Below are 12,596 nucleotides of genomic sequence, written 5' to 3' on the forward strand. Positions count from 1 at the left end.
CTGTAAGACAGTACTCAGATATACTATTTACAAAATGAGCAAAACACTCCTGACCTGAAGGTCTTCCCAAAGCTTTGCCCTCATTTCTTCACCTTGCTTTTTAATTGCTCTCTCCTTAAAATGTTTTTTTGCCAGTATTGTCTCAAGTTTATTCATTTTCTTTATAGCTGCTAGAACCTGAGAGTCTGCATCTGTTTCTTCAGAACATTCCAAGTTTGAAGAGTTTGCTGTAGAATATATTTAAAATTAATGCTAGCTTGAAGCATTTCAACTTTAAAAAAGCAACCTAAAAAGCAGTACAAATAATTCGATAACAACCATAGACAAGAGTACAATTATTCTCAAGCATACATATCATGTTCATTTTTAAACCTGTTTGTAGTACCAAAAAATATAAAAGTCTTTGTAACAGAATGCTGAATCAAACTCTGAGCTGTACCAGTTGGATATGGGAGTGTGGGGGAGGAAGAGCCACCCCATTTTGGGCAAGTTCAAATTTATAATGGAAGACATCTCCACAGTATCAGGAAAAATTACAGACAAAAAAAGCTTTAAAATGAAAAAATAATTTCTTCAGCCTGACTAGTAGAATACATGTTGAAATGTTATTCATTAAAAAGAATAATTCTGGGGTTAAGAGAGACTCTGTAATATCTGTACTTTTAAATGTTACAGAAGTTTCAATCTTGACGTATCTCAATCAAATCAGATTCTGTCACTGGTTCTAGAAAAATGTTGGTTTGAAAAACAGAAATGGTGAAACATTATGGAAACTACTATTGTCCCTTCTTTCCCTAAATATGCAGATTACCATTTCTGATCACTTTTAGGTTTTCCTCTTCCTATAGCATCCTCACGCTCTGCCCTCTTCTCTGGTCAAGCTTAGCTTCCATAGTAACAGCAGAACAAACACTTGTAGCACTGTCCCTATCCCACAGACTTCCAGGTTTTGGAGTCTTGCAATACTTTTTAATTTTCTGATCTTTTGAGGTCAAATGCTTTAAACATCAATGATCCCAAGCATCCACTGTGATGCAGCAGATACTTCATGCCATAAAAAGAGATGAGTAATACAACAAGAGGAGAGCTATAAAAATCTAACTGAGCTCCAGGGAAGCCCCAAGGACAGAAAATAAAAAAAGAGCACTTATTTCAACTAGCCTGAACCCAGCAGATGGATTTCAACCTAAAACTACTGAGTGAAGCTTTGAAGTCGAGTTCTATCCCAATTTCTGTTCTGAAGAAATGAATATTATGTTAGATGACCAGCAGTGCTGCACTAGACAGAATCACCAGATGGACTGAATCTATGTAAAATTCAACTACTATGATATCATTTTAAAAAGCTAATATCCTTTAATAAAATAATCTTTAAATAAAGAATTAATCCAACATCTCTTAAATATCACCAAGTATATACATTTTAAATTTTTAAGATTTCTTTGTAACTATGTAATATACACACAAATACACTACGGTCTCCAAACTCTCCTGGAAGCATTAACAAGAAAAGGAAAAAAAAATACTGCACTCTTCACTTTATACACCAGAAAAGTAATACCTGTTTTGGCATTACTTAGTTTTCCTTGGGAAGGTTCACAGAATTTTGAAGTCTCCATTTCAGTGCTATCATCTCCAGAATCTGAATTAGAGATACATCCTGAAAAACACAGGGAAAAGGTGAAAGATATGAAATAAACTTTTAAAGATACTGTTTGAAATGTTAACAATTGGGACACCAAAATACACTTTTGTCTGTTAGGGATCACCACAGAGCCTCTGCAGTGGATTACTGTTTAGAAAAAAAAATTGTATGTACTAGTACACCAGAACTCATGTTAAATACAGAGCAGGAATCAAGGGATTTCTTTTTTAATTCTGTCACAAAATCTTATGTAAACTTGAAGGTATCCTAACTGTCTGCTTCACATACTAGCCTTTGCTTCTCTATTTTTAAATGGTTGGACGCTCTAGAATGTTAATTTTTTACAATTAATACAATGCCAAGAGAATGCCATCTGAAGCATTTCTACAAGGGCTGTCATTAAAATGATATTGCATATTTATATTTAAAGTATGTTATTAGTATTAGCATCGTTCTGTCATTTAATATTATAACTGTTGCTAAATACTATAACTTACAACTATAATCTCCAATTTTTTGGACTAGTGGACCATTATTAGGATACAAAGTTCCTAACAAATTATCATGATCCCTGTGAAAAGTTTTATAAAAACACCTTAGTCAAAACACTTTCTAACATGGTTCCATGCAACACATGCTGATGGTTTCTCTGGATCTTTCAGGCCATCGCCAAGGTGCAAGTCACTGCATTGATGCCACAAGACATATGCTGTAGTGGCAATGGCAGTGATAACACATTTCTTTCAAAGACGGATTCAAAATAGTGAGAAGTGAAGGTATGAATTTTGACACCACCTCCTCTTTTAGAGTTTTACCCATTTGTATCCTCTTTTCCCTCTACTAACAGAATTTTACCCAAACTATACAAACATGACATTTGGTCTAGCCACAACACAGGAAAGCTTTGGTCATTCCCACACCTGACAACTCGTTGGGGTTCAGTACACACTTCTGAAAAAAGAAGGTTATACTCTCCACTGTGGTTTGCTGATCTGTTTTTACTTCCTTGATATCAGATTTCTCTTTGTCATCAGCTTTGTCTTCTTCTGGACAGCAGTCTTCTAGACTGCCTCTTTGATGACTACCAGCCAAACTGACAGGTGAATCAACCTATGAAAGGCAAATTAATTATCACCATAAAAACAGAAGCCTTTAGGGGGAAGAAGAAGGTAATCACAATGATCACATATTATTACAAAGGCTAACAATGATTCCATACAAGACTACAGTGTACTTCTTAAATAAAAGACTGATTTTGAGATTTGATACAGAGTTCTGTTTCTTAGATATCACATTGATTCTAAGCTCATAATTCCACAGACTGCCAGATTTGGGATTGCCAGGCTAGGAAATTATTACAAATGTTTATGCCGGGTACAGTAAACCAGTTAAGAGTCAGTGTGTACAACAGCCTCATTCATTTCCTGACACTGCGGGTGCTCTGCACCAGGTAGCATCCCAACCTCTTGCTCATACTATAGACCTTTTTATAGTCTTTGAAGGGTTGAAAGCTTATGCTTAATTCAGCAGCCTCAAGAGATTGCAATTTTCATGCAATAGCCTGTAACGTTTAGGTGAGAACTTGGATTCAGAGTTATCTGATGTTAACCTTAATATCCAACTGTGAGTGTATAAAAAAAAAATAATACTTCTGTGAAGCATCTAGATATGATCCCATTCTACAGGCAGATGAACAGAGGTACAATACAATTGGACTAATATAAGTAAATCAATCTAAATCTCTAATTCCCAAGTCACAGTTCCTACATCCCAACAACCATATCACATATCCCATTCCCAAAATTAAGTTAATCTCCGATATTCATTTTCTCAGAGGATGGATGAACATCTGCTTCCCACAGACTTTGCTGAATCCCTGGAGCTGACATATTTCTTGGAATACTACGAATTATTTTTTTTTAAGTTAATTCAAACATATATTGAGAGAGTCTTGTAGTCGAAAATTCAACTTGTGAGAATTGCCCAAATGCTTTCTTTTAATAAGCAGAATAATTTTTATTCAAACTTAAATTTAAAAGAACATATGAGACAGAAGTCAAATTATGCACATACTAGCTCATGCATCAACAGTCTCTGGCTGCATCTCTACACATTACTGCCAGAATTTCAAATGCTTTTCCTTAAAAGAGAATTTATTTAATAACCTGATTTAATATAAAGAGGAAAATAGTCAAGTTTTCCAGGTTATAGTGCTGAATGGCCCTCTTTGTGGTAAATAATTAAACATCACTCCATGTACGTGTAAGAAGCAGCCCACATTCATGAACTTTCACATAACCCCTTAACACACCTGCAGAACCCAGAATTCTGTATGAAGCTTAAAAAGCAGAACCTTATTTCTTGTGCATTCTACTAAGAAGAATTAGGTGCAGAGTTTCTAACCCGCTGAAGGTGAAAAGAATTACCTTTGGCAAACATGGCTCTGGTGTTAATAACTCCATAGATGTATTTAAAGATCTACAATTAGGAGAAGCTCTTGAGCTAGATGCAAGCCTTGAAATTTCATCCAAGCTCCCCCTTGTAATATCCATATGTCCTAAAACTGGGGAAAAAAAAAAAAAAAAAAACCCCAAGCTTCCAAACTATCAGTTTCATAATAAAGCAACACAAGCCCAGTAATATTTCAGATGTAGATTATACAAGTTTCAAATCCTTCCTACCAATTCAATGTTGAGAGGTCTTTCCACTACAGACTAGCTTGCCACTCAAGTATTACACTTTTGAATATATGTACAAGTACATATTTTTACTATCAAGCCAACCAAAGTATTAAAATGTGCTTACTGTCAAAGAATTTAAAAGTAATCTCACAACAAAGGAAATGTCATGGCTTTTTTTTTCCCTCTTTTAAAAAAACATGGGACTGGCAAAGTTAGCATCAACAAAAGAATGAGAGTTTTACAGACATCTTGAACATATCAAATAAAGCAGCCAAAAGCTTTTCATATTTGTTAGTTCTAAACGGGGAGGGGGAGTTACAAAATCCAAACGATGACACTCCCAGTCCCAACTCAATTTTGAGTTTAAACAACAGAAACGCATGGTTCTCTGCAACAACTGCATGAATTCACACGAGTTATATACTCGAGTATGGGTCATGCACTGGTAACTTTCAGAAGGCCCAAGTGAACACAACTGTTTATTTCGGTACAAGAAACGGGACAAACCGAGTCACGCACACAGGTCCATAACATCACGACACAACATAAAGAAGCGAGCAGAGAAGAGACATTTATCTTCATTCATTCCTTCCAACTCAGCAATCTCAGGCTCGCTCGTCGCGGAGGCCCCTTCCCGCCCTTTCCCACCCGCCGATGCGAAGCGCCGCCGCCCGCGCCGCCCGCCCGGGAAACCCGGCGGCCCCTGGAGGGGTTCCGGCCGCCCCCAGGCCTCTGCCGGCGGCCGCACGCCCGCAACGCCCGAGCACTGCTCCAGAGCTGCTCTCACCCGGGGCGGGCGGACAAGAAAGCGCAAAATAACATAAACGAAGAAGCCAAAGATCAGCAACAGCTGAGACACAAGGGATTCCGGAACACAAAAAAAAAAAAAACAATCAAGAAAAGAAACCTCACAGGAGGTTTCAACAGACAGACAGACAGGAAGCCCTTTCCCGTGCTGGCAAGCTGAGCCCCTGGCGCTGCTCCGACGGGACGGCCGCTCCGACAGCCCCGCCTGAGAAAGGGCTGGCGGAGCGCTCCCCGCCCGGGAGCGTCTGTGGCCGGCACCCCGGCACGGCAGGGCCAGGGCCAGGCCCAGCCCCGCTGTCGCTGCCCCGTCCTTACCGCGGGAGGGCAGCAGCCCAGCGGCCAGCGGAGGCGCCACAGCCGTTCCCATGGCGACCAACTCACCGAGCTCTCGCGAAAATTGCAGGATTCCGCCTTCAACTGGGGCGGCACCATCACCGGGATGGGGGTGACAGTGGAGGAGTTGTTCTTAGCCATTTCCAGGGATGCAAAAGTCATCGAGCTCTCACTTGCTCACGAAGCCTGAACCAGCAGCTAACCCACTGAAGCCTGTCTTTTCCGTCCTGACAGAGAGAAATGCTGTATGGAGAGCGCCTTCTCCCCCCGCCCCCTCCCACCCCCTGCAGATAGTTAGGCTGTGCCGCGCCCGTTCCCAGGGCGGCGGCATCGTGGCGCCGCTGCTGGCGTGTCCGTGTGGCGGGGCCAGGTCCGGCCGAGCTGGGCAGCGCCGGGGAGCGGGAGGCCGGGCCATGGGAAAGGGAGAGCCGATCTCCGAGCCCGACTGAGACTCACCGGGACGCAGGGCAGCGGCGGGTGTCCGTGTCCTGGGGAGGCTCTTCCTTCCGTGGCGCCGACGCCTACGGAGGCCGAGGCCCTCGGTTGCCTGGGCCTGGCTCGCTGTTAGTAAGCGTGTGTTGCCGGCCGACTGAGCGGCACGCAGGTACAGAGGTCAAAGCTTGGATTTCCCAAAATCTCCGTGAGCAAGGGTGGATGCTCGTGTTCCCGGCAGGTGGCGCGGCCGCCCCGGCTGAGGCTGAGGCCCAGGCCCGGCTCCGGCCCCGGCCCCGGGTGCGCTTGGCGCTGCCTCGTTTCCCGAGCAGCCCCGAGCCCCGGGGGTGTGCAGCGCCCAGTAAGGGGAGGGGGAGGGCCCTTCAAAGACGGCGTTAAAACCTGTTAGCCAGGGTGTTGTAAGCGTGAATCGCAACCGTTGTCGTGATAGGGTAACTCTAGTAACTGTTGTCTTTCGCGCTTCAACAAGAGAACAATTTTTGAGGTGTTTAATCCAACAGAAAAAAGTGACTGGCTTGAGCCTTTTAAATAATACACCTGTGCTGGGAACGATCATAGTTTCTTTTGGTAGTCTGTTTGTCTAGTTTCCTGCATAAACTTTGTCGTGTTTACTTGTAAACAAGGATAGCTGAATGATTGTTTTAAATAAACTCTTTAAAACTAATACTGTGGTCACCATTTTTCACCTGAATATTCACTGTTTATAATTAATTTTAATTAATAAGGGGAATGTAATTACCTTCCTAATCCCATGTCTTTTTATTTCTTTTCTACATTTAAGTAGGATGTGATGATTGGTTCCTGTGTTCTGATTAACTTGTAAAAACTAGATACTGTTACTGGCCCTTACAACTTCCTTTGATACCTATTTATGTTAAAATCAGGTTTACATTGGTGGAAAAAAATTTACAATAAATAAACTGCATCTTGTTCAAAGTAAGGCTTGATTAACAAATTTTTCTGCTAAAATCTTACTTCACAGACAGTGACTACATGCTCCCAAGAGTAGAGTTTTTATTTATGCTTATAGTGTATGGCATTTTACTGTTGTATTCCTGGAAGTGCCAGTAAAAGAACAACAATTTTTGCTGGTATTTAGTGGAATAACAATGCCATGTGGTTTACAGTCAAGAGCTAAAGACAAATAAAATACAGTAGTGAACTACCTGCATTTCATAGAGTGATAGAATGGTTTGGGTTGAAAGAAACCTTAACAATCATCTAATTCCAACACCCCTGCCCTGAGCAGGGACGCCTTCCATGAGACCAGGTTGCTCAAAGCCCCATCCAACCTGGCCCAGGGATGGGGCATCCACAGCTTTTCTGGGCAACCTGTTCCAGAGCCTCACTGCTCTCACAGTAAAGGATTTCTTCCTTATGCCTGATCTAAACCTACCCTCTTCCAGTTTAAAACCATTACTCCTCACCCTATCCCTACACTCCCTGTCTTTCCTATAGGCCCCCTTTAGGTTCTGGAAGGCCACTATCAGGTCTCCCTGGAGCCTCCTCCAGGCTGAACAGCCCGAGCTCTCTCAGTCTGTCCTCATATGGGGATATATTAAAATTCTAACATTAATCCTGCGACTACTAATGAAATACCGTAGTGGTGTTTGGAATGTGTTGTGCTTTCCAGATGGTGCAGATGATGATTTGAAGCGAAACCAGAAGACTGAATGTTTATATCCACAAGTTGAGTATTTAAGGCTAGTAATTACAATGAGAAAGCAGTAGAATGGACAACATAGTTCAGAGCTAAACTAAAATCTGCCTTTTGCTGTATTAGGAATTATATTAACTACGAATAACAAGGTGTGGAAATCAGCAAGGTGTAACTACCCCAGTATTTCTTTCTACAGTAGAGTATATATGCTCAACAGCTCACTGACTTGCTCTCAGCTTCTCCTGTTACAGGCTGCCTACAACCTCAGAGGAGCAGATGAAAGGAGTGTGTCCAGCTCTGTGTTTGGTAATCAAATGGATATAAATCTCTGAAAGTGGTACAGGAATAGGCTCCTGACTGCTGCTTGTCCACACAGAATAAGTGAAGGTTTTCTATGAGGCTGTCACATCCTAGAGTTAGTAACTGTGGCTTAGCAGGGATATTTCAAACCACAGTTGATCTTACGGTCTCCGAGTGTTATGTGTCCTAGAAGACTCAGAGAGGAAGAGAAGAGGTTCGTGGAGCTCATCTCAAATCCTGCCAAATAGGGCCAGAAGAGGCCCTATCTGCAATAAGAGGACTGAACTTTGTAAAACATCATTAAATATTGCAGAAACTCAAGTACTTTTACAGGTGAAAGGTGTATTAATAATGAAGTGTGAACTAGAAAAGCAGAACAAAGGATGTGATTTCTTTTTTTTTTTTTTTTTTCCTTTCTGGGAATAGGTCAGTTTTGTTTCATGATAAAGTAGATACTTATCTGAAGTATGACAAGGATAAAGGAAAAAAAAAGTGTTGAATTGGAGACAACTCTTGTGTCTAGAAAGGGCACAGCAAGAAAAGCACTCCAAGATGTGCTTTTCATCCTAAAATATGGGTTGCAACATGATGAAGACACATTTACACAAGCTGTCTTGATACTGAGAACACAGTCACCATAGTAACAATTCATTTATCCTTTTCTCCCTAATCCAGTCAAGAAGTAACACAAGTGAGGGGGGAAAATATAATTACTACTGCTTATATTCATACTCCTCTGCTGAGTTAATACACAAACATAGCCAAAACACTTTTATTGTCTCATACAGGTTGGAGGGCAAATTATCAAGACTTTGTTTAATGGTTATTATTCTTTGATATTTTTAGTGTTCTTTTGTGGCCTCACCTGAAGTAGCTTTTCTTTACCATAGGCAGTATTTTTAACGTAGACTGTAATAGTTCCAGCACACTGGAAGCACAGCTAATTTTCCTTATAGTAACTCCCCTAAATGTTAGGGGAATAAACAGGTGCTTTTCTTGCAAAGGACAAATAGGTGATGTACTAATATCTTTTGACTGGTATGTGCCAAGTCAAGGGCAAAAAGCCAGGAATTTTGGGCCATATTCCAATTTTTCCAGAAACCCTGGGCGAGGATGAGTGGTGTTCTGCAGTGTGTGCCTGATCAGCAATAGTGATACAGCATAGTAACCTGTCAGCTGAGAAGGAAATGCTATGTACGGAATCAATGGTAAAAGTTCTGCTGTGTTGAATAAAGCCAGGTTTTCATTCTTTGACTTGCATTGGGAAAGGTCCTGCCTTGACAAGACTGTCTTCCATGCTGCCACACCTTATTCTGCTGGCAAACACCACAGTTTAGGAAGCAGCACCTCAAAATAGACCGTGTTGTGTTGAAATGTCTCAGCACCATGGAGTGCAGTGTGTTGAAGTTAGCATGGGCACCAGAAGAATGAGATCCTAGAAGTGTCTAAGGACCTTCCTCAGTGGCTTAGGATATGATCCAGGCAAAAAGTAGAGGATTTAGTTTTACAGAAAATAGAGGCAAAGAAGATAGAACACTGCTTAGGTAAGTGCTGTGCACAAAGGTGCTTTTGGAGTAAATCACCATCTCAGTGCATTATGTTTAGCCATAGGGAACCTCAGGATGCGAAAGAACAGCTGTGTGGAGAAACCTGGTTTGCGTTAGCAAGTGTGTATTCAGGAACTGGACCTGACTTGATGTTCTTTATGCTGTCTTTAAAAAATGGTCCACTTTCTCCTCACAGAGAAGAAATAAGAGAACTGCTCGTATGCACGTGCAGAGGGGCTTTCACCGAGATGGAAAATGCTTCTGCATCCCACTCTTGTATTGTTGTCCTTGAAGAAAGCAATCAGAAACATCAGCCTCTGTGCAGTCTTCACTGCCTTTGGCTGCTATAGCAGCTTAAAAACAGACCTGAAAAAGATCACTTTGGGCGGTTTCCTACTATTCCTTCTCTGTCCTCCAGAGGAGGGGAAAAATCAACTTGCTCATGAGTGCAAGCATCTGCATCTGGAGTTCTGCAATTTTCTACCAGATGTGTTTTGTTTTGTTGTTTTGTTTTCCTAAACTGTCCTTGAACTACAGATTACTGAAGAATGCAGTGACTGACCTTGTGGTCGTAGTTTGATAGTTAAAGACATCATTATAACTCATTTAGAAATCTTGCTAATATCCCTACTTGGAAACAGAAAGTAACTTCAACTGAAATAAGAAGCAGTCTTTTGCACAGGTAAGAATGTTTTAAGTTTGAAATAAATTACCTTGACTGTATCTTTTTTTTCGGGGGGGGCGGGGGGAGGGAGTCCTTTATAGCCAAAAAAAACCCAACCCTAAACTCATTGCTTATCTCATATTGATTTCTACATAGGTTAAAGCACAATTACACAGTAACTTACATAAAACAAGATTAGAAGGCAGGGATTTTGCTTTTTTAATGTTTACATTCTTTATCTAATTATGCAGTGCAAGGTCAGGTGACATGAATGAGAGGAACTGCCTGGGTTCTGTGGGACAGGCAATCACCTCCAGAGCTGGTTACCTTCCCAGCAGCTTACGGGACAGCTCCTGTTCAGCTGGAACCAACTGCTACGTCCCAGTCCTACTGATCTCGAACCACAGCCTCTTTCCTCTCTTCAAGATACAGCCCAGTGATACAGGAATATTTTCCCAGGAAACAGGAAACAAAATAGAAGAAAACTCACTACAGAAACCAAGTCAGCCTCTTCTGCAAAACATTATCTATAGGTATATTTTGAAGTCTTTTTAAAAAAAGAACAAATGCATTCATTACATTACTGCAGCTTAATGAAATCTGTTATAGAGTAGAATGTGAGGAGTTTCTAGAAAACAACTGCTTTTCTCTGGCAGTTTATCCCATTGTGCAAAATCCATTTTTGCCAAGTAGCCAATCAATATAGCATTATTTGGTGCTGAAGGACTGTGTGGGGTTATTTTTTTTATTTTTACATGATGTTTGTTTGACTTGAACAGCATTTCTTGAGGATATCTAGGAACAGTAAATGGACATTGTCCCCACAGTCTTTTCATCCTTTTTAAAGTATTTCTTGCTTCATTTAGTATGAGCTCCATTTTCTGGGTTTTTTTTTTCCGTAAGTGCTAGATAATTAGTTTTAACTTTCCTTCCTCCAAGTTTATTCTCCAGCAGTAAGATTTAGCATTTAAATCTAATCTCACAGGCCACATTACCCCAGGCTTTCACTTTGTCAATTCCCAGAGCTTTGCTTTGTACTTCACTTTCTTTCACCAATAATCTGGAGAGAAAAATTTATCTTACCAACACCTATGGTGGTTAAAAACAACCATCATAACAAAAAAAACCCACCACTTTTGCTTATCTTTAATGTGATGATAAAGAAGAAAACAAGTCTTGGTGTTTGGGGGTTTGTTTTTTTTTTTTTCAAACTGGATGCTGGAAATCATTTTGCCCAGTAGAAATCATTTCAAGAAAGCAGGAATGACTCAAAGTTACCACTGTCTTAGATGAAGTTAAAAATCAAACTCTACAAGTCAAATATACCATCTTGCATAGTCTCCTGAATTACTGTTTTCTGATCACAATTCTAATGCAGAGACTATATTATGAATTTTACACATATTATTTTTTTCTATGCAAATATGTGGTTTTGTGTATTTTTTTCCACTTCCCTTAAACATTCACATGGATAAACTGTTGAAAGAGGGACTAAAAGACTAAAAGATAACATTCCCAAAAAATTCTTCAGGTATGGAAAACCACCTTAGTTAATTTCTTTGTGAAAGGTTTCAATGTTTTCAGATACAATTTGCTAGAAGTACACAAGCAAGTTTTTACATGTGTCCTCTTTGAAAGAAAAAGATATTTTTGCCTCAACAGTCAAAAACCACGACAAACTCCCCACTTTCCAGATATGATGAAACTAAGTTCTATGCAATTTGGGTCTTCGAATTTATCATTAGCATTTCATTCAACATGAAAGGGACAAAACTAAGACTAAATCTGCTTTCCTCAAAGGAATTCAGATATGAGTAACCATTTATCCACATTCATTAAGCACAGAGACTTTGACCAGTATCTACATGTAAGTGGGACATAAATATTGAATTTAATCAAAATTCATAAAGAAACTATAACTTCTACTTTGCTTTTTAGGTTTTCAGGATTTTTTGAATGGCATCTGTTCTTTCACTATCTTTGGGAAAACAAACACTCCATTAAATGGCTTTTCATCAACACTTAAAAAAAATGTTTGCTATGGGACTTCTCTACTTCACCCACAGAAAGAACACCTTTTCCTGGAATATTTCTTCTGTCTGATTTTAGGCAAGCTATGTCTGCCTTCTCATCTCTGTATCTAAGAAGCAGAGCAGCTGGGGTTCCCGCCACCCATCTGGACCCATTGAAGACTGCTCCTCACTCCCAAGCTGACAAGTTCTTGAATGTGCAAGAAGTGAAGAGCACTGAAACCAAAGAGGAAATGGAGAAAAACATCATTTACACAGTAATTTATAAACTTTTCTAAAGTACATTTTTATTAAAACATTTGCTTTTAATGCCTTGTAGAAATCCATCAGAGTGGAGCCATTGGAAGCTGATGACTTTCTTCAAACATGTCAAAGTAAGAACAAGTACATCTCCAAATTCTGCTTCAGAAGAATTTTTCCTAACTTTTAACATTAACCAGTTGATTTAGTAAATTACTGTGAACTTGGCAAGATTC

General features: G+C 40.2%; 1 protein-coding gene across 2 annotated transcripts in view; it reads right to left on the reverse strand.

The window, feature by feature from the left end:
• The window catches only part of FSIP1 (fibrous sheath interacting protein 1), an 81,183-nt gene extending 75,055 nt beyond the window's left edge, over positions 1-6,128 (reverse strand). The window contains exons 1-5 of one of the 2 annotated variants that reach the window (XM_086749001.1): positions 5,923-6,128; positions 5,515-5,693; positions 2,566-2,755; positions 1,562-1,660; positions 55-227 (exon numbers count right to left, since the gene is read on the reverse strand). In XM_086749001.1, the coding sequence (XP_086605127.1) occupies positions 55-227; positions 1,562-1,660; positions 2,566-2,755; positions 5,515-5,628 (576 nt within the window). In that variant the 5' untranslated portion in view covers positions 5,629-5,693; positions 5,923-6,128. Of the gene's footprint in view, positions 1-54; positions 228-1,561; positions 1,661-2,565; positions 2,756-4,071; positions 4,198-5,514; positions 5,694-5,922 lie in introns of those variants that run through there. The other variant, XM_086749000.1, reaches the window with a different exon arrangement.
• Between the last annotated feature and the right edge of the window lie 6,468 nt (positions 6,129-12,596).

The sequence above is a fragment of the Chlamydotis macqueenii genome, chromosome 5 (assembly GCF_036417535.1).
Source record: "Chlamydotis macqueenii isolate bChlMac1 chromosome 5, bChlMac1.mat, whole genome shotgun sequence".
NCBI lineage: Eukaryota > Metazoa > Chordata > Aves > Otidiformes > Otididae > Chlamydotis > Chlamydotis macqueenii.